The following is a 23,363-nucleotide window of genomic DNA, read 5'->3' as shown; positions in this document are numbered from 1 at the left end:
TCTCAACATAGCTGCCTTTTTTCATGAAGTGTCTTTAAGAACTATCCTTCCTCCCCACCCCAAACAAACTTTCCACTAATGATCTGCTAGGTTCAAAAGTCACTGAAGAAGACTGACAGGTAGGTGCAATGGCAGTACACTTGCTTCATCCTTGTTCCCTTTGGAAGTTTTGCTAAAAATAGGGATGGTAATATAGCAACTCTTCTGTTCCTTTGAAAAATGCCTCTGATTTCATATAAAAATCTTTAACACATTGACATAGATAGACAAGATAAAATGTCAGGCTCCTCAGCAAATGTTGGGCAGAGCAACAGTAACTCCAGTAAAGCTGCATGTCTTCATAAACATACTGGTGATTCAGGGCATGAATTAGATGCAAGATGTGGGGTTGGAAATAAACCCACAAGGGCATTTTGCTGAAGATAATTACTCTCCCAGGTTTTTTACTAACAATACACCATCAATCAGCTGATGCTGTATATATATTAATCTGGTACTCATGGATTTGAATTCTTGAAAATCAGTTTGAAAACATGCCACAAAGAATTATGAAAAAAACATTGACAAGGGAGCACCATTATCCCGTTGACTAACTAAGATAGATAATTCATACTCTAATGACAGCCACAGACAAATAAAAGATAGACCACACCCACTGCATCAGCTCATTTGTGTTAAGATGTTTATTGGTGTATTACTTTGTTTTGATTAGCAATCATTTAAGCTGCAGGTGCTTTTAAATCATGGCATTTCATTGCTCTTGAGTAGCTAGTTAGCTGGCTAGCAGAAGCTGTGATATGTAGAACTGGTTTGAAATCCATTATTGTTTTCTAAAAAAGAAGAAAAAATAGTAAAGAAGTGATAGAAGATAGTAGCTACGACATACATATTAGTCAAAATTTAAGTGAAATAATACTCTCATGGCTCACCAAGAACATGATTTCACCATGTCTCAAATATGACTGTATGTAAAATAATTCAAACAAAGGATGAATCAAAACATATACTGTGATTTTGAGAAGTGCTCAACATGTCTGATGTATCAGGAGCCAAAGAGGTTAATTTTTTAAAAAGAGCTTTTACTAAGCCATACCAGAGGAAACATATCTGAATATGTATGTAACATGAATAATCATCATGGTATTTGCTGTCATGGCTGCATAGAAACATGTCAATGATACAGTGCAGGAATAAAATTAAGTTGCTTATGAGATTTTTTTAAAATAAGACCAACTGCACTGGGTCAAACAAAGGCTAACTTGGTGCCCTGTTTTTAACAAGAGGGCAGTAGCACCAACCTAGGGAATATCTTGGAGTAGGGAAACACATAGACAGACTTCCCCAGAATACTTTCCCATCCTGCCAAAATTGATGCTTCAGAGACTTCCTGAGTGAGCGTGATTATCGACATGTCTGAGAACCTTCCATTAGTTTGTGTCGAGGTTTTTAAAATACGTATCTATTTTTGGTATACCCACTGTATGAAGGACCGGTCTTCAGTCTATTTTGAATCTGCAGCTTGCTAGTTTTATTTCGTTTCTCCTACTTCTTATACTTGTCTTCTTTATATTTCTCTTGATTTTCCAGCTCTGTATCATATTAGTCTCTCAATTTTCTCTCTTCCATCTGTGGAATAACTTATGGCATAAGTACTTTTGATAGCCTGGAGATGTGGTGCTGTAGGAAGTAGTTTCCCTGATGTAGGCTAGATGGCCCAGGAATGCTGTTATGTCTTGCTGGCCATGCTTTCTTCAGGGTGCTTCACAAGTAGAATATTAGATGTAGCTGAACTCTACTGTAGCTGAGAGAGGGCAGGCACAGATGAAATCTTCTTATACGTACTTCTGGTGCAGGTAGAGGTCATGTTGCAAGACCTACCATGAGGGTGTTTCAGTGGGAAAACATTCAAAACCCAAAATCTTGCCACCTCTTTTTTTCTTGTGACCTCTCAGAAAAGGAACTTATGGTAACTTAAGCATAACACCCAAACACTTCCTCCTGGGCCTGAAAACTCTTACTGTAACATCCAAGTGGCATGCAAGCTTGTTGTTCTCGGCGGGTGAAGAAAGTTGAGACCACCTTGCCATTTTATGGACCAGACCATCCATCCTCAAAATCCTGCTCTTTTGTTTTGTTTAGTTTTGATTTGCAGTATTATATTAAAAATAATTTTTAAAAAATGACAAAACCACGTACCTACACATTTTCTTAAACTATTTTTTTTTCAAGCTATAGGTTTCAAAACTTCTGTATCAGTAGCTTTGTTGGATTTAAGCATTCTATTTATCAAATAAGAGAGTTCAGACTCCCTAACTGTCTTTATATTTTGTTTCTGGAAAATATGTCTTTTTCCCTCTCCCTAAGAACATAAGTTTTTTGATGGAGAGTCTGACTGGAGATGAAATCTGAATTTTAAGAGCTGGATTTTTGGTCTGTTCTTATCCAGAATTCCATTTTAGTCATGAGTTCTGTGATATAATATTACTTTTCAAGACATTCAAATACAAATCTAACCATTCACAAATTATTCGAACTACAAGGTGGCTGTTTTTAAAAGTTGTATCAAGTCACGGATTTAAATGAAACATGTAAATTGACTTATGCATCATTTCAACTGTGTCACTGAAAAGCCCCAAATACCGGCTGATAATTTATTCTAAACAGCAATAACACATTAGTAATTAAAGAGGCTGCTTACCTCTTTTTGAGAAGCATAACTATTTTGCTTCTCCACAAGGTCGTTTTTCAATGCTTTCTCCCTGGCATTGTCTGCCACCAGGTTCTGGTGTAGGATTATTACACTGGCGAGTTCGAGTGCTTTCTCCATTGATGCAGGTGGACCAGGCACTCCAACAGCTCCAGCCTCCATCAGTGACAACTGGCATTAAGAGACCATACTAGGATTAGTCCAGCATCTCTCTGTCTTCTGTATTGTGACAGAAAGTTTAATTAGAGCTTTTTACTTGACACTTTTGAGGGTGGACAAGGCAGACCATGATTCTGTTGTTACATTCTCAGTTACGGTCACTCTGCAGATCATTGCGGCCTTCAGCATACAACCCATTGCACAGATCTGACTTTTGAAAATGCCCTTGTCAGTGGAACTGCTTAAGAGGCCAGAGGTTTCAACATTTTTGTCCCCCTAGGAAGCTGCCTGAATATTAAGTTCTAAGGCCCATTTTGGGCACCTGTGCTTTAAAAGCTTGGCCACAGAGAATTAATTTACTGCACAATAAATTGTTTACATCGTCAGTAGTGGAACTGCATTAATCTCCATCTTCCCCTTTGTGGACCAATCTAATATTAAGCTAGCACAGTAATTATGAAATGTGATCAAGTGTTAGCAGACACAGTGCTTTTACAGGAAACTGAAGACAAAATAGCTTATGATGTGGTGAGACTGCTTTTGCCTGAAATCAGTTTACTGTTACTGCACTATGCTTCAATAATGCTCCTGTTTACTTAAATGAACTTGGGGTATCATTCCAAGACACACAATATATGTGGGACAATGAACTCTAAATTAGAGTACCCTCTTTATGGAAAGAACCTAGTAACTTACACTAACTTCCACACTGTATACCCATGAGATTTGACAGTAGTAGGTGTTAGGGAGTACTATGACATCCTTCTGTCCTTATGAAGGTTCATTTTTTCAGGATATTGTTCACAATAACAAGTATACTCATTTTAGCCTGTCTGGAGTATTTACTAACCTTTAATTAATGTAGATTTGGGAATCTGACAAGCAATTCCCTTAAAGTAGCTTGAGCACATGCATATACAGGCTCCATCTACCAGCACAAGGGTGCCTCCATTTCTGCATGGTTCACATTTGCACACACTGTATTCGGTAATGTAGTCGTCAATTGCTCTTTCCAAATTTTGTTTCTTTAAATATGCATTTCTCATCTTAACTGGCACAAGTGTATGTATTGGAGAAGGCTGTAGAAGAAAAAAGCCCATGCATAACAGACTCTTCTGATGTTCTAGTACTTTTTATATACCTATCACTAGAGTAACCATCTGAAGAAACTCTCAAGATGAAGAAAACACCCGAAAGTTCATTATAAACTTTGAGTGTCACCTCCATCTTAGAACAAAAGCTTTCAAACATTAGGAGCCACAGTTTTGAAGAAGTTCTACTTACCCGATGCTGTATCACTACTGGAGCATCAACCAAAGACTTAGCCCACTGTATGTAATCCTCTACATCAACCATTTTGGATCCTCGCAGTAACATTTCTTTTATTTTAACTGAAAAGTCAATCTTCCCTCCATCAACTAAGGAAATTACATCATCAATGATAGCATCATCCTTAAGTTCTGCTGCAGAAAGAAAGAAGAAAGAACAGAGAAGAAATTTTAATTGCCATGCATCTTGAAGAACAGTCATCCTTTTAGTGCAACCAGTCCATCTCTGTAAAATGACTATACAGAGAACCCTTCACTCACTGGTTGTGGTGGAATTAAACCTTTCTTTGCTCATATGTCTTACCTGTGAGGAAATCTTCTATTTTGCAATTAAATTAGAAAACTCTATATCTAAAAGGAAAAGAAGGGGTAGGGCAAAATGGAGATCCATTATGGAGATCATAGCCATTTGATAACAAGCCAAAGATAATATGAAAAATGCTACTGTATCACCTGAGCTGAACCAGAAAAGCACAGGAATTAGAATAGTAGGAGCTTTTGCTTCATACCTAAAACACAAGAACAGAGCACTGAAAACAATTGCCTCCTCTGTGTCAGTAGTAAATCTCCTTGCCTGTTGCAATTTTTTGGTCATGTGACAAATGACTTGTCTCCAGACAAATGACTTGTCTCCAGACACACAAAGGAACAGAGTGGAACAATGACAGGCAGGGTGACACAAGTAGCCTAATAAGAGAAAGGGAGCCCCTGCCTTGACTTCTCCCAGGCCTGTCCCAGCAGAGCCACTAGCCCCTCAGGATGGGGTGGAGGATGAGTCAACAGCAACATGAATCAACAGAAAGGCTCTCTTGATTCAAAAATGGGCATTTTGGGGTTGCACAAACATAAATACTTGAAGTATATTTAGGGGAATGCCATTGAAGAGGTAAGGAGGGGATCAAGGTGTCTTTGGGAGGAAGGAGCATGGAAAAATAGAGGGATAAAGGCAGAGAAGGGGACTGATTGCATATAGAAAGGTGGCTGATTAGTAAGCTTGTCTGTCCTGGCTTACCATTAAGTTCCATTTCTAACTATTTTCCTGGGTGAGGAAACACTATTCTACATGCATGTGTGTGTATGGAGATCTGTGTGCCAGCAACTAGAGTTGGACAATGGCTGATAGGGACCTGGTGTTTGTGATGCCAGTAACTGGAGCGAGTGAGGATACATATGTCAGTGTGTGATCACTAGCAAATATCAAGCCAGACTAGCAAGTGATTAGGGCAAGTGGCTTGGGAGCCAGCTATCAAAGTGTCTGTTAGTCTGGCCTAGATATGTACATGTCTCTAGAGTGAGACAACTTGAGAAGCTGGCTGTTGGAGTGACTAGCGGTTCTAGGCCAAATACTGGAGAGACCCCAAGGTCCTGGGGTTGACTGAGACTCATTTGCATGTGAGTGTGTGTCTGTGTAAGGCAACTGGAGATAAGAGGATCCAAGGGCCAATTGCTGGGTACACTGAGCACCTAAGGCTTGTTACTGGAGGCATCCATACTGTGTGCGGGGGTGTATGTTGGTATGCATCAGGTGGTCTGTAACAGCAATGGGAGTGGAGCTGTGGGCCTTGGGGTGTTGTATATCCAGGTGCCAGTAACAGGGGAGACGAAGGATCCAGTTGCTTGTTCAACTGAATGTCTAAGGTCAGCTGCTGGAGTGATCTGTATATGTATATTGACGAGGGGCTGAAATACTTGAGGGTTGTGCTTCCTGGGGAGAACATGACCATGCTTCTCTAGATGACCCTGCTTGAGCAGGGGAGTTGAACAAGATGGCCTCCAGAGGATCCTTCCAACCTCAACCATTCTGTAATTCTGTGATATTTCCCACTAAGAGACTTTCACCCTCATCACAGAATCACAGAATCATCTAGGTTGGAAAAGACCTTGAAGATCATCTAGTCCAACCATTAACTTAACACTGACAGTTCTCAACTACACCATATCCCTCAGCGCTATGTCGACCCAACTCTTAAACACTGCCAGGGATGGGGACTCCACCACCTCCCTGGGCAGCCTAACAACCCATTCTGGAAAGAAATGCTTCCTAATATCCAGTCTAAACCTTCCCTGGCTCAACTTGAGGCCATTCCCTCTTGTCCTATCGCTTGTTACTTGGTTAAAGAGACTCATCCCCAGCTCTCTGCAACCTCCTTTCAGGTAGTTGTAGAGGGCAATGAGGTCTCCCCTCAGCCTCCTCTTCTCCAGACTAAACAACCCCAGTTCCCTCAGCCGCTCCTCGTACGACATGTGCTCCAGACCCTTCACCAGCTTCGTTGCCCTTCTTTGGACACGCTCGAGTAATTCAATGTCCTTTTTGTAGTGAGGGGCCCAAAACTGAACACAGGAATCGAGGTGCGGCCTCACCAGTGCCGAGTACAGGGGTAAGATCACTTCCCTGTCCCTGCTGGCCACACTATTGCTGATACAAGCCAGGATGCCATTGGCCTTCTTGGCCACCTGGGCACACTGCTGGCTCATGTTCAGCCGGCTGTCAATCAACACCCCCAGGTCCCTCTCTGGCAGCTCTCCAGCCACTCCTCCCCAAGCCTGTAGCGCTGCTGGGGGTTGTTGTGGCCGAAAATAAAAATAATAAGGTAAATAAGGATATACTTACAGTTGTCCTTCACCCTAATCTTTTCACATTTACCAGCATCAATGTTAACATTGGCATGTACGTATATAAATGCAATATTGGCATCAAAGTGATAGCCAAGACATCTTTTCACATCTTCTACAGTGATACCTGGAAGTTGAAATAATTAGGTGATTAGAGGGACTGAATTACCATAAATAATATGATATTATTATTCTTGGAGAATAAGTTTCAGGGCTAGTGGAAATGTTTTTGGCTTTCTTCTTCCCATTTATCTTCTGCTTATTCTGCTCTTCCATTAAATGAACGTGAGGATTATTGTATTTGAAGTGCCTGCACAGAGTCAGGTGAGATCTACAGTAATTAGGAAAACACCAAAGTCCTCCAAAACCTGATTTCTATTTTCCTTGATCTAGTTGAAAGCAGATGTTCCTCTAGGGACCACTCTTTCCATATATTCTATTGGAATTTTGTCTTTCTCAGCTGCTTATCATTTGTTCTTTTTCTGTGTTAAATTATTCAATCCTCCCAACCTCAAACAAGTTTCTCCACTCCAATTCTAATCCTCCTCCATCTGCTACTGCCTCAAACACCTCTTTTCTATTTTTTAAACTCAAACATTTCATCTGGAATTTCACTTTTGTGTTCATAAAAAATTTTGCTTGAAATTGGTACTTTAAAAAAACCAAACAGCGCCATAATCTCCAGGTGCTGAACATAGTAACAGTGGGATCAGTGACATCTTTGCCCCATGTCCCTTTGCATAGTCTGAACATCTGATAGTAATATTGTTGTTGGTACTGCATGCAGCAGGTACTTATTTTCTGATCTCCAAAATCAGCATGAAAATTGCCTTTTCCAACTTTATTCCAGAGTGACCGCTTTAATCCATTACAAAACCACATATATCCGAACTGCACATGAAGAAGGATTAAACTGCTGCTTTTCTATCTTAACCAGGGCAAGGAAAATTCCAGTGTGAATGTTAAAGTCTATAAAAACAGTTTCAGCATACTCAAGAGCACTTCAATTTATTCCTTAATTTTTGCCACCACCATACTCTTAGAGAAACTGTACCATGAGAAGGTACCAACTAGCAAATTGAATTGAAGGTTTAGGCAGTTTTTCTAGGCACTGGGGATCTCTTGTGAAACAAGTCACACTAATTAATATTGCTAATATTTTGAAGAAGTTTTGTTTTTTGGGGGTTTTTTTGTTCGTTTGTTTGGGTTTTTTTCTCAGTTACAGACTTAAAATACAGAGTTCAAATAATTCTGAAAGTTAAGAAGACTGTCCCTCATCTCTGTTGAACTCATGTCACTGGTTTGCCACAAGCAGCACACTGAACTGTGCTGTTCTCAGTAGTGCTCCATATACACAGATCTATCCTCATACATCTCTTTGGAGACTTGGTGATAATCTGCATACCATAGCAAGACCAGCAAACTGCATACCTATTTGAGACATAGCATAATTATCCAGCACATACACAAGTTCATATTTTCCTCCTACAGTTCCAGAGACTGCATAGTGAGTTCCATAATCTTCTAGGAATTTGAAATATTCCCCCTTATCATATTCAGCAGGCAGAAAGTTTAGATCATCAAGGAAACTATCTGTGAGATGGACATCACGACTCCGCATTTGGAATCTTCCCAGCTGAATTTTTCCTTTTACATGCAGAAAGGTTTGGTTCTGAATGCAGAGAGAAGAAAGCAGATGAGTGCCATTCTGGTATGCAGCACAGCAGAAAAATCTGTTCTATTTTACTTACAAAGAAACTGCAGCAGTTTTAAACATTGCATTCAATCTAGTGTTTTGTAACAGGGACAAACTTGTTTAATTCAAATTAAAAGTTCTCCGATTTAAACTAAGGAAGCAACAAGAGGTTTAGATTATTTCAGTTCTTACAGTTTTGCAGAACTCTCCCCTCACTAATTTCAGCAGGTTCTTTGTGATCTATTTGACAACAAGGTCTTCTCTTTAAGTGCAATATCTACCAAGAGTGCCCTTCTGACTTCCATAACACTGAAAAGTAATTCCATATGGCTTGCTAGGTAATAGAAGCTGCCCACTGAAGTCAGCTGGATTTTTGTCTTTGTTTATAGTCAGAGCAGAATTAAGTTCTCTTTTTTCAGATCACTTCTCTGTTATTCTCAGGCTGTCAGAAGGAAGGGCACAGATCCATTTAAAAACAAAAAAGTCCAAAATAACATCATAAAATGTTAATAAAAAAAGTCCAAAATAAAATAATAAAATCCCTTTGAGGCATTTGACACATACATTCTAACTCTAGGTTTAGTGACTGCTGTTTTCATAAATTACACTGCAGATGGTTTTATATCATAATCTAAACTAGGACCTAGCTGCTGCCCATAACACATGACATCTTGTGAAATAGTTGTGCTTAAGACTCTAAGCAAACACATGCCTGCCAAACCATGTTATTATCTGCAGTACTTATTTCACTCCCTTAACAGTAGTGCCTAACAGGAGGTACGTAAAAGGAATTTAGTAACTGACTATCACATTAGCTGGCACCATTTAAAAGATCTTAAACTGCTGACTCAGATACTGCTTAGGACTGATAGAAATGTTCAGGCATCTAAATCTCTGTGAGGAAATTTTTGTAGGTGCAAATATTTCTGCCATCCAGCACGTACAAAATGCTTTACTCTCCTGGTGTCACTGGGCTGTTCCTGATTTTAAATTGCAGGTCAGCCCTGGAGGTTTCTTGACCATTTACCTGCAGAAACGTGAGTTTACAGTGATAGACCTCTGCCAATGACAGACAGATCATGACTCATTTTCTGAACTGATCTCTGAGCAAGAATTTGAGGCCAAAACTCCTATCACAAACCACTAGACTATAAGCAGCCTGTAATATAACCTGAGGTACTGAACTTGGTCTTTTGCATCTGTAGAGATGAATACTTTGAGTTTTAAATGATCCATTTCCATCCCAAAAAACCTCATACCAATAAAAAGTCAGTGCTGTTTATCAGTTTCTCTTTACAACACAGACCTTTCTCTTCAGCATTATTTTAATTAATCAGTTATAAAAGTTATCTTAGTTTTCCTTATATCCATTTGATCTCCAGAGCTCTGAAGGGGTCCTAGACAACAATGCTGACAAGAAACTAGAAACATTGAATTAGTTGAGGCAGATCTATTCTTCCTTGCTTGTAGTGCATTTCAGCACTATGGAGTTGATGTACCTTGTACATGGTGGCATGTTGTGATCACAGACTTTGGTTAACTTTACCTTTGGTAAAGAAGGCTACTTCTTTACTAGTAAATAAAATGGCATAGGGCCTTTCCTCCATCTCAAAAGGACAGGTAGTATGCTGTGGCTTGTGTGCAACACCAAAATAGGATTGCTTTCTCCAGACTGCCTACTGGGAACATTCCCTTCAAACATGCTGCAGGGGACCACGGGATGGGCATTGTTTATGAAAGCATGAGAGCTGGCACAGACCAAAATCATGGCAGTGTGTTAGTAAAACTACAGATTATCATGTGCCAGTGCTAATGCCCATGCGTCTTAGCCCAGGCTAATTTATTAGTACAGACGTACCTGAATGGCTGAGATGTGACCTTTCAGTTATTCTACATGTCTATTTTGTGCTTATCTAGCGTAGGCCTACTCCGTGGCAACTTTTATCCAAGGGCTTGATTTAATATGCCCACAATGCACTAATCAGAGCTGCTTTCTAATCAAGAAATCTGAGATCTTTGGCCCTCTCTAACATCAAGCCCCTGTTGAAGATGAGGGTGGTTGCTAGTCAAGGGTAAACAGTGGAAAAAGTGAAGATACATTTGGTTACCCTTTGGCCACGTCTGAAATCTTAACCCTAGTATTGCCAGTATTTCATTTTTGTGAATAAATGACAGAAAAGCAGCAGGCAACTAGAATACTTAGATAGAGTCATATTACGTTATTCTAACACTGTGTAAATTTTGCTGTTTGTAAAATAGTGACATTAAACTTTAGCTTAATTAAACTTACCCTTTCTGTGGAGCTTTTCAGGAAAGAACTTAAACTTGAATTCTTGCTATAGTGATACCTGAAATTTCCTTCTAAACCAATTTTGTTACTTCCTTCAGTAGGTGTGTATTTCAGAGACAGGTCAACATTAAAGTGTTGTTGTTTTTCTTTGTAAACCTCTCGTAACATTTTTACACGATCATGGTAGAACACAGATGTGAAGGTTTTGTCTGCTTTTGTCTTACAAAAGATAATGAAAAGGTTGTATGAGAAAACAAAAGAGGCAGTAATAGAAAAATCTACATAGCACTTTAAAATTGTATGCTTTACATAGCTTAGTAATACATTTTCTTACAGCTCTTTTATTCTTTTAAAAGAAAACAAATGGAAATACCATGCCCTTCCCAAGCCACCTCATCTGGATCAGCTCAGTGGTTCAAAACTAAACAGAAAACTGCAGTGTTAATATTTCAGAGAGTGTTAAATCTCAGCATGTTACACTGTCAAAGTAATTTATGTGTGTCAACAGTTCCTTTACATGGAAGGACTAGTAGTCTTCAGCTCCTTCCTAGAACACAGACAAGATTGGCTAATGGTCCCAACATTTGAAATGAGACACAATTATGAATTTGCTTTCTTTTCTTACAGCAGACAATAGCTAATTCAGAATATCTATTTCAGTGTTGTTTATTTTGGTATACCTTAGCAGAACATAGAGTTTTAATAACTGAAAATGGTTATGCATCGAAATCAAATATGAGCAATGATCTCTGTGTCAGATTTACTTGTCTTGGGCAGGATCTGGTTTAAATTGTCATTGTTCTATGAAGTTCCTACTTACAGTGATAGGCAAAGCATTTAGCAAGCAAAATACTGCTTTAATTTCTGGAATGCACCTGACATTGATGTTTCTAAGATCATCAACATATTCAGTGTTCAAACCTCACTGGAAGACATAGTCTGAATCTCAAAAGCCTATTATGTTTTTTTTTCAGTGGGACAAAGTCATCACTGATTAGAAAACCCAAGCAGTACTAGACTATCATAGTATTATTTGTAGCTTTTTATCAGTGTCCTTGAAAAAGTAGCTTGGTTGCTGCTCTACCCAGTAAACGTTAGGTATGATATTCCTTTCTGCATATATCCTGTTCATTTCATCTGCACATACTGTAAACATTCCAGAAAGATAGTTTCATTTACTAGGCACAGGTACAGCAATGAACATGTGGGAATGTATCTGGCTCAACTGAGCTTAACTGCTAAAGCAAATGATAACATAGCCTTTTTTCCTCTGGACGTTATCAAAAGCTTGACGCTAAAAACCTGCTGCTACATGACTCAAGATATACTGAGTCTTCCAAGAGGATTGTCAGGATTCATCATTCAATTAAAGACATTCTAGTTTGCACAGAAGGACTTAGACTTACATCATAAGTGAGAACACCCACATTCCATGGCTTGCGGTAATATGTCCGTGTGTTTCCATCACGCACCCTTTCACAAAGACCATTGAAAAAGTCATTGTCAAATGGACTGGCCATTGGCTGCATCCCTAAAATGTTGATTCTACAAGAGAAATACAAAAGAGGTTACACTTCAAAAAAAGGAGGTGCCAGCACCCATAACCTGTAGACAATGGTATGACTGGAAAAGTCAGATTCTGTAAGAGATAGAGACTAGCTGTGGAACTGAACCTTGCTTCGTCCACAGAAGCTTGCCTTACCTCTTGTGGTCCTCTCATCTGTGTAATGGAGATAATGACACATCTTATGTAAAGCACTTTAAGGGCCACATATGAGAAATAAACAAATAAAAGATAGATATTAAACATTAAACACAGTAAGAACCTTAGGAATAAAAGAGGGTAAAAAATATTTCTTCTTGCCCAATGTATTTGAGGAAGCATTCCTTATAAGTTTAAAAGAGACATCTTAACAGCTACTTTTAATCTGTTTTTTTTCTTAATTCATATTAGTTTACTGGTAGGAACTTTGGTATCGAGTGTATACAAGATCCATCAAACTTGTAGAAGGAATATGCAGCTACTCCTAGCATTGCCTTTTCTCTGAGGGTGTGACCTGGTGGAGTAATAGAATTCCCTGGAGCAGAGCAGAGGAAATTTGAACCACTACAAATCCACAGAAGAGGGCATATCAGCTGTATAGCTCTATGCATCTACATACCAATGTACAAGAGACAACTTCCAAAAATAACTGCTACTTGGATGATTCTATATTGGTTTTTTGCCTTTCTATGTCTGTTTCATAGACTTAAATCTTTTCAGTATTTCCAGTATTTACGTCTGATACATATCCATATACCTATCTGAGTGTAGAAAGTGGTTATCAATTCACCAAAGTTGCCAGTGTCTCTACTGTACATCTATACATTTTCTCATGGAAGATTTTAGTAATGGATTATAATAGAAATAATAAAGAAGCTATTTCTGAAAATGCCTAAGGACATGGTTTATTTCACCATGCTACAAAGCCAACATTTTTGCTCTTGTGCAGTAATACCATTATCAAAATTAAACGAAAAGGCTGCATCCTTTTCATTTAAACACAGGGTGGTGCTGTAGTATACTTTTATTTTCATTTGTTTCAGTTTGGATATCTGCCTTCTAAGTTTGTAGATAAATAATATGTCACACTTTCTTTCTGGTTGAAAATAAAGAAATCCATCATAGTATGAGGATAGAAGGATTAATTTTTGACTTAGATTAATGAGGAAAACTCCTGTAAACAATTAAAATCTGGGAAGTGGAGAATGTAATACTGGAAAAAAGCTGCAGGCAGAGTGTTGTTGCAGTAAGGCATCCCATTGTATAAATAATCAAGATATGTTTTCTCTCCTTTAGACATGCATGTTAGTAAATTAATTGGAGATGACTGATTTGTTATGAAATATCATTTGAAACATATCTATATATCTGTAAGCTTTATATTTAAATAATAGGTATTGTAAGTATATTCATGTAACCTCTAGATATGATTCGTGTTTTAACATAATAATTGGTTTACACTGTCTGTATAAATATTTTACTCTCCCCAAGTATGCAAAATAAAACAGTAGTTAGGTGTTCTTCCAAAAGCTACATAGCATTTCTGAATACAAATGCGAACACGATTCAGGTTCCACTTTTAGGAATGTCAGTGTGCCCCAGTGTTTTCAGCTGCTTTTGGAGAGAGTTCCAGACTCTTCACAAGGCCCACTACTACTTTTTACTTTATTACGTACCCTTGCCCTGCAGTCCTGCCAACTTCAGACACATCAATATCATGGTTACGGCATGGTGATCGTGGGTCAGATTCACAGTTATCTTCATCAGAGAAGTCTCCACAGTCATTATCTACATTACACACAAGTCGTCGCTTTATACACCGACCTGATGAAAGAATAAAACATTGAATGAACACTTTTTTTTTCCCCAAGATGGACTTTAAATGACAATCCAGCTACTCTTTATTGACATGTTCCTCTTTGTATATTTCTAGTATTCTCAAGAGGAAATCGAGTCCTACATCATGCCTCCTTCAAATTAAAAAAAGCCCCATACTACTATATTTACTAATGAGTTTACTAGGATGGCTGAGGAAAAGTAAGTGACAGGAGAACTGCTGTGATTTGCAGAAAGTTGTTCCGTCCTGTTATTGTTTCTATGTTAATCTTTGATTATTAGTGTGTGTTTTTTTAAAATTTGTATTAAGAGAATACAGGAAAATATTAATTCAATATCAACAAAGAATTATTTCTAAATTGTTTAAATTTTTGCTCTTTGGACTATATTATTTGGACACTGTAGTGTCCAAATATTTTTCTTCCTCTACTTGAACTTCACCGTATTTGAGATAAAGACAATATTGACAATAGCTTGGGACTCAAAATTCACTTACCATCTTTCATTCTCTGCTCTGACTAGTTTTATTACCATTAAATTTTCCTATTTTATTTTGATTTATGATGAATCTTGAACATTACATTCATTCATATGCCATGCATGTATCACTATACAGTTTTACACCTTACTTTGGATCTAGAGGCATTCTGGTCTCCAGATAGTACCTATCATACCAGTTTGGTCAATAAACCTCCCCAGCTATTTAGTTAAAATTCCTTCAGTCCTAGTTTTTCCTAGTGATTTTTCATAAAACATAGTGATTCTGTAGCAGGTGGAGCAGTTATGGTAGAAGAAAGGACAGTCATAGTATGGTCAACTTTTAACCATGGAGTAGAAAGTACAGGAGAATAATTTAAACTAGATGCAAACTGTAATGGGAGATGAGAGGAATGTACCCCTTCTCAAGCACTGTTCATAATGTGGTTTTGGCACTGTGGCGTTGCAACGCACCTGTCTAACACACCGGGGACTCTTTATACCCTAGTAATAAGGCACTGCTTCAGGAAATCATCCCCAGCTAGAAAAGCACTGAAGCATATCTTTCTTTATGTGTATGTATTTTGTTGTCTTCAATGGAAACGGATTTAACTTCTACACAGAAGTAAGCAAATGTGTTTTCCTGAGTTATTGCATAACTCGGTATGGCACAAAACCAAAACTTACCAGAATTGCATTGAAAGTCAGTACCACAGTCTGGTTCTGGTTCTTCAGGACAAACTTGGCTGGTTTTACAGCTTTGTGTATCTCCTAAGGTCTCCAGGCATGGTGTTCCACCAAACTGTCCGAATCTCTCAATACGTCTAGAACGAAACTTGAAAGATAACACTATTAACATTGCTTAGAGAGAAAAGAGAACTACCAGAACTGAAGTATTTCCAGCTGAACTTAAAACTTTCCAAAATTAAGCATCTTAGGTGAAATCTTTGGTTGAAAATCCATAGGCACATCTTGTGGTGCAAAAAAAAGCATACGGGCACATTGAATTAATAATAATGTCTTAGCAAGTATGTACAGGTGCTTATTTTTCACTATTTATGTCACTATTTTAATTATTTTCAATCCAGTGAGGAAATGCATCATATGTATTTTGTATGCTTTCAAGTCTTTAATTTTTCTGGTCTCATAAGAAGAACTCCCTTAAGAAAATAGAAATCCACTTTTGAAAAAAATTGGTTTTTATTTAAAAAAGGAAAATGTATTGAAAAGTAATGTTCTTAATAGAAACATCCACATGGCCAAAACAGATAATTTCTATCAACAAAAAAAATTTGAATAAGAACACTTGACCAGTGATGTACGTCTGGATGTAGTCTTCTCTTATTCTTATGGCTTCAGTTCTGAAATGATTATGGGTTTTCTCAAATCAGGAACATACACTATTAAGCACTGCAATCTGATATTTTCCCGTAACCAAAAGGCAAATGGATAGTGTCCCTTTGGTTGTGGCTTTGGAACAAAGGTTTCCAACTATAGCTTACCCTTTGATAGGTGCATGGGTCGCAGGGCCCCCACGCACTCCAGCTGCTTAGTTTACAATCTATCGGAGATGGAGCATTCAGTTCTCTTGTTCCCCTGTGGAAAGCTTTTTCTGAAGAGCTGTGAAACAAAACATTCCAGTACAGTCCTAGGCAGTACACTAAAATCACATATGAGTTTGTATTTAAACCACAGACCAATATTTTGGAAGCATCTTCAGGGTGTTTTCTATTTCACTCTCATAGCAGTACTTGATACTTAGCTGTATAAACAGCTGCCTAATCTTAAATTCTTTGGTGGTTTAAAATTACATGAAAAAAACTTCGAAAATTTAATAAACCAGCTGTTTTCCCCCTTTTTAGATCTTTGCTCTTATAGTGGATCATGTTATTGAAGAGAATCAAACGATAATACACAGAGAACATCTGCACTTCCTCTATTCAGACAGTGGCTGTGTTCCCAACACTTAAAGCTGAACAAAAAGGCACAGCAGGACATCATAAATAGATGTAGCACTACAATACATGAAGTATTGAAAAAGATCTTTGTGATTTTTTAGCTTATTGACTTTAATAAGGTTGCCCTTAAACCTAGGTAAAAGTTTAAATGCTTTCCTCGGTTGAAAGAAGGCTCATAAATAAAGGTATTATTTGCTAATAGGCTAACTTATATAGTTGGGAAAACAGACAAATATTTAGCTATCTAAGTATGCTTCAGCTTGCCAAGTTGAATTCTTTGTCAGTTAGGCCTGTATTTTCTAGAGTGACTCTTCATTTTGGTGCCCGATTTTAAATATCATGAAACTCCTGACTCTCAGTAAGTGAGTGAAAGGCCATCCCTTTATAGAAATTAAGCTTCTTTAAATCACCCACAGTTAGACATTAAAACCTGGTGCATTGTAGGATGACTTGTTAACTTTAAAAAACAAAGTGAATAGTTTACTGATGACCTTATCTTCACAGGTAGCAATGCTGGAAAGTAGAGGAACAGAGGAGCACTGAAGTCTAACTTGACTGATTTTCTTTCTGTAATTTATTCCAATTTGGCCTTACACGCTGAGCATTCATCCACTATGAAGCAATACTCTCTCTCCACCTCTCCAGGTTAATGCTGTTGCTACCTCTGCTCTACAATGGGACCTTTGCTGCTGAACCTAGCTGGTTGGCAGATCTGCAGCTCATGCAGTGTGATGTATGGGCTTTCGTTGGAGGCAGGGCCTTGTCCTCCACTCTTTGACCCCCGTCCCTTGTACAAATATGTCAGGAGTCCAAACAAATGTAACCTGATTTCACAAGGTTGAGAAATCTGCAGTTTGGACAAGGAAGATATACCAGTTGGTTCAGCTTTCTGGTGCCATTTATTGTATGTTTATTTTATATACATAGTAAGTTGTTACGAAGAGGCTAAGTCGACCTATGTCTCTTTCCAGCAATTGAATCTTAAACAGCTCAGGGATCACAAGGTTGTTGTGCAACCTTTTATACACTCAGCTGACCCTTACTGGATCTGATGCCTCAGACTTTCCGCTGTCACACACACCAGCAGTAAACACACGCCACAGCTGCTGCTGAAAGTATCCGTATCACACACTCTCACTGTCTTGCCTGCTGCTACTAAACAACTCTTTTTCCAGAAATCGCTTGACCTCCAGCTAGGGCCTGCAGTCAATGGGTCCTTGGCTTAGGGTGTTTCTTTTAACAGGTGGGATTCTGAAAAAAAGGGAACAGCAAAAAGCACAAATATGCCCAATATCTATGGACAGCAGAACTGAGATGAAAAATTAAGAATTCTTTCCATACAATAGGGACCTCCCAAACTCTTAGCTGGTAGGGAAGTGTGAAGATTTGCTGTGTGCCTGGCACCAGGAATTGGGGTACCTCATAGAGGATGCAGATCCAACCTTGTGAAAAATCCACTTTACATAGAATTCCCTTTCACTAATTCTCTGATGGACTCTGAGCACCTAAATCAATAACCCACTAGTTAGCAGCTGAAAGCTCTGGGAGCTTTGGAGATGGCATTGAGTACCTGCTTTGCTCTTACACTTCTCCTTGAGCATCCTTCAATGATCACTATCAAGAACACGGTAACGGATCAGTTGTCTCCACTCTGACCCAGAAAGACTGTGATTAGGTTTATCATGGTACTTTTAATCTCAGCCTTTTCTTCTACTGTCATATGTTCATTTAGGGGCCAACATTTTTCTCCAGTGGTGTTGAGGTTTACAGATCCCAAAACACTCTGCAAGGTATGTGTTTCAAATATTGGCTAAGCATGCATGTTCACATACATCAGAATGATACTTCAGCCTAGGAATTGATACAGATTTTTGAAATTATAAATCCACCTGAAGTTGTGCTGCGTTCACACTTACCCTGTGTTATATTAAGGTTTATAATTCAAAAATAAGAAAGAAAAAGAAATAAGTATACAGCATCTCTTAGAAACTTCTACAGAAAAGGCTAAGTCCTAGAAAGTAGTTATATAGAAGATGGAGGCACTATGCAGAAGTTGCTTCAGGAGAAATGCCATCTGAATACAAAAAAAAGCCTTTACTGTGAGAACAATTAAACATTGGAATAGGTTACCCAGGGAAATGGTAGCATGTCCCTCACTGGAAATACTCAAGACTCTGTCACAGCACCCCTGGATAACCTGATCTAAGGTCCTACTTTGAACAGAACATTGTAGAAGGTCTCCAGAAGTCCCTTGCAACCTAGATGTTTTCAATGTGTGTTGTATTCAGTTCTATGAAATTCTGGAAAGTTGTAATGTATTTGAAGTTTGATGTAACCCTTCAGCCTCTTCAAAACTAAATCCTTCACCTGTAATTAGCTCATCTTACAAATACTTCAGCAATACTACAATTTACTGTAACTTCATAATAAGGAGGCAATGCTTTGAAAAGTTGCTGTACAGTATGCTATTAAATATTTTTCCACCACTCAGCATGACAGTGACATGAATGGAGGGAAGAAATAAAAATCTGCTGGTCTGGCAAATGGATGAGAATCAGCTTGTTTCTTCCTGTATCTGCAAAGATGGCTGCATATATGACCTTTCCATACCCTCACTGATGTAGGACTGTAAACCTGAGTAACATCATCTATTCTGGCATCTTGGGTTGAAGACCGACAGGTTGTCCTTAAAGGTAGTAGGAGTGGGAACCCTTAGACACTAGACCTTAAAGTTATACTGAGGCACATAATAGGATTTCTAGAAGTAGATGGATATCTTACTCCAAGAAATTATCAGGTATTTAGGTACTGTAGAAGTTTACATTGAAATGCATTTCTGAACTTTTAAATTATTACCTTAAAAATGCAGTGAAAATCCCCTGCAGGCAGTAAGAATGAACCATAGAGAGCAGTGCCTAGGAGGCAGTGCCTAAAGGAGTGATCAGACTCAAGCTGGTATAGATCCTAAAGAGTCGCCTAAAGGTTCTGATAAGTCATTGTTTTGAGTCTAAAATAAAAATCTCAGGCAGGAAAGGCTGAGTTGAACTTTTCAATGCAAATGGAAGTCTTGCCGTCAACTGTCTGCAAACCATAGTTGATGGTAGTCTTTGAGTTGACTTTCAGGTGGCACAGGTTTTCACATAATCCCAACTGAGCAACTTCTGCAAGAATACTCATTGAGTAATGTACACCACCTCCCCCCACCCCCCCCCCCCCGGTGCCCTCCAGGTTAGTGTACAAGTTTCACATAATTTGCTGCAGATCCCACTTTAGCGTTTTGGACTTGAGGTTAGAGAAGGGGAAAAGAAAATGTCAGAAAAAGCTCATTGCAAATGAGTCCCATGAACTCTGAAATACCAACAATGCATCCACTATTCAGATTGATCTGGAAATTCAAAGGTATGCGTATGGAAAGAGCATTTTATTCAACACAATTGTTTAGAAAAAACAAAGATATTAGGAAAATTGGCAAGCTTGTCACCTCCACATTAAACCTGGAGAGAAAAAGGTTACGGAAAATTCATACTGAACAGGAGATATTAAGTCACAGCATTTAAAAAGGAGGTAAAAGCAGTTCAGCTACTAATGAACGTCATTGAAGGTGACAGTTAGGAGCAAGAAATCGAAACACCTTCTCTGCTATCCATTATTGGAGAGGTTCAAGGGACAGAAGAATGCTCTTTAGAAAGGAAAAGCCATTTCACAATCAGTACACTAAATTGCTCTCACCTTGTCTTGGATTGCACAACATACTCTGTATACCCTCAGGCTACACATCTTCCATGATCTGTTATTAATCCATGTTTCAAAAATACAGAGATGTTAGTACATCGGTTACAAAACTGATGACAAGAAGAAGTCTTGGTTTGACAATTAGCACTGGCCAAGAGAGAAAGTATAGCTCTAATTTGGAGACATGATAGCATCACATGAGGGCATAATTTTGCCAACTGTAGTTGCTAGCACCGTTGTGAAGTTGCACAGTCTTTGGTATAATGTGACGTCAAGCTGATAGCCCACGTTGCCTACTATGGACTCTGTAATAATCGTTATCTTTTGGCTGACCTGTTTCTAACTGAATATATCAAACCTGTGCTTTAACTGGATCCAAGTGCCAAAATAATAACAACAATCAAAACATAAGGAGCAAGGGAAGCAGCAATCTTCATAGTTTTGAAGGCTACTCTTCATGGTCTGTTCAGGTATTTCAAGCAATAATAGCAGCAGATACCACTCAGGCCTAGACACGTGTGCAAGAGGCAATACTTGGTTGTTCAAATAATATGCACGTCATCACAAAATGCTTCTCATACTGCAATTTAAGACTTAAAGCAGATAGATCCCAATTTATTCTTAACGTACATGTATCTGTTACGAGACTCACAGTCATTCACCACTTAATACTGACCATACTCATAAATGATTTACAGACTAGGCAGCTCTATTTCTGGTGGTGTAGCTCTTCAGTTGTTTTCACATGATATTTTTGTAGTGACTAAGCCTTTAGTTCTCCTTCTAGTGGTACTTACAGTGGAAAAACAAAGGCTATATTTTCAAAGAATTAGAAATAGGCAGTCTAGGAGACTTTAAATAAGAATAGAAGTACTATCAGCATGAAATTGTACATCTTCAGAAAGAAAGAGATTGAGATTAGATTATATTTTCACACTCAGCGTGCAATAGAAAAGTTGTCTGAGCTCCGCCTCCCTACAAGAACATGGCTTCAACTGCTATAAATCACCTTTATTGGATAAACCATTTCTATTTGACTACTTGGAATATAGCAAGAAGTGGTTTCCTTTTTTATTGGATATCTGCACAAGCTACCATTAGAAATGTCTGCATTGGAGGTTTATGCTCTCTGTTGGAGAAAAAAACAGTATAGACATCTACAGAAGACCAAGGACACTTACCTTCTACTTTCCCCCAAAAGTGAGGCAGCCACATCTAAATTGCATAGTATGGATATAAGCTGCAGGATAACATGCATGCTTCTCATTTTGTAGCTGAATAGACAAAAATTGCCATGACTGAATTTGTAATATCTTTATTTGTTCCTTTTGTTATTTATTACCAAGAAAACAAACAAAAAGCAGTGCTTACTGAAGAATGCCAGTTACTGGCCAAAACTGCCTTAACGGTAAGTGCTCTAAAGTCCACTTTTCAGAAAACTCCACTTTTTCCTGTGTGGAGACTGGGAAATAGCATAAAGTAGTTTCAAGATTAAAAGCTATTTCTGTTTACTAGTGCTTTTTAAACATGGGAAAGACATTTTCTATTTAATTAGAGGACAGTTAGCTGCCTAGTAAAAAGCTGTCATAGCAGTGACTCATGTAAGGAACAAATAGTTCCTAAAGCAGAGCTGTTTACAAGAGCAAGTTCAGCATCTCACATCTTTGGAATCCTCATTTGGAGTATTGGAGGAATAAAGTCCTAAGATTGCTTTTTCTTCCTCCTCAGTCAATATAAAAGAACAACACACAATTTTTTGTGGTTTAAAAGGAGCCTAAACTCTCCTAGCTTTCAGTCTGTCACCAAAACACAAACCACAACCTAGCTCTTTTAGAAGGACATGCCTATTCAGTAGTTTGCCATAATCCAGCTTTAAGGCATCATGTGTTGGACACAGTCATAAGACAGAAGGAGCTCATAAATAATCTGCTGTTTAGCAGTTGAGAATTAAGTATCTGGATGCAAGCTTAAAAGCATAAGCCAGTATAAGGATATTCCAAATTACCATGGGTAAGTAAAAAAATTTACTTTTAATTTTTTCTGTTCACCCATTTTTGTGGCAGGGAGAGGGGAGAGTGTAGAATAGGTCAGGCAATTTTTTTCCCTGTTCAAGCCTTAATTTGGAAAAACTTAATTTAGAGGAACTTAAATCTGATGCAGCCTCAGTCCAGCTTGATGAGTCCAGTTGCACTAAACCCATTTATTGATCAATAATGCAAGACAGACACATATAATCTTGTATTGTTCCATCATACCTGCTTCAACTGATGCTATATACACCACTATAGTTCATGGTTCTTTAAGACAGAGACTAAATCACAGTAAACAGGTATTCAAACTAAGCTAGACAACCAGCAAGCATCTCTGGCCAGCTTGTAACAGGTCCTACTACCAGCTCCTAGTGATCATCCTGACAGCTATTTCAAAACTCCAGCATAGTTGGACTGTTTATTTTAGCTTGACCAGCTAATGGTCATTTAGATGCTCAACGTAAATGCTGGTAAATATTTTCCTTCACTCAAGCACCCAGACAGTCAATTTGTTTTTTAGTTCTAATGTACCTTTGAGTACTAAATTAGATGTTCCAATGCAGCCAAGTAAAAAAAAAAAAGTCTGTGATTCTCTGTGAAGCACCATAGGTCCATATTTCAATGAGTTGTTTTGAATCTCTTAACCATACAAATCAAATGGTATTAAAAATAAGCAAACAAGCACCCATTGTATTTATTCAGTGATAGTTACACATCTGTCTCCAGTACTAAAGACTAGTCTAAAACAGTAATTTTCCAATTGTTTTATTCTTCTTAGCCATCTGCATTAAACGAGTTGTAAAATTTGTTGTGAACATGATCTAAGTGTTCTAATTTAGTTTTCCCAGCATCAGTTTAGCCCTCCTGCAAAGTTGGAATAGACAAGTTGAACTAATGAAAGATCTGAATGCAATGCAATTTAAGTACCCAGCTTCCATGGTCCTCCAGAAGCAAGCAAGAAGGCATCTTTAGTAGCCACAAACTCAGGCTGAAC

At 38.3% G+C, this 23,363-nt stretch overlaps 1 protein-coding gene across 1 annotated transcript; it reads right to left on the bottom strand.

Moving 5' to 3' along the window:
• Positions 1-665: 665 nt before the first annotated feature.
• Positions 666-21,621, bottom strand: C9 (complement C9). The gene is made up of 12 exons (XM_074812251.1): positions 21,521-21,621; positions 16,152-16,269; positions 15,337-15,484; positions 14,013-14,160; positions 12,200-12,338; positions 10,794-11,012; positions 8,239-8,479; positions 6,806-6,934; positions 4,151-4,329; positions 3,717-3,945; positions 2,699-2,878; positions 666-830 (listed from the first exon to the last, which is right to left on the bottom strand). The coding sequence occupies exons 1-11, from the start codon at positions 21,604-21,606 to the stop codon at positions 2,718-2,720; spliced, it is 1,797 nt and encodes a 598-aa protein (XP_074668352.1). The 5' UTR covers positions 21,607-21,621; the 3' UTR covers positions 666-830; positions 2,699-2,717.
• Between the last annotated feature and the right edge of the window lie 1,742 nt (positions 21,622-23,363).

The sequence above is a fragment of the Strix aluco genome, chromosome Z (genome assembly GCF_031877795.1).
Source record: "Strix aluco isolate bStrAlu1 chromosome Z, bStrAlu1.hap1, whole genome shotgun sequence".
Lineage (NCBI taxonomy): Eukaryota > Metazoa > Chordata > Aves > Strigiformes > Strigidae > Strix > Strix aluco.
Note: the sequence above shows the minus strand (reverse complement) of the source record. Positions and strands in the feature narration are given on the sequence as shown.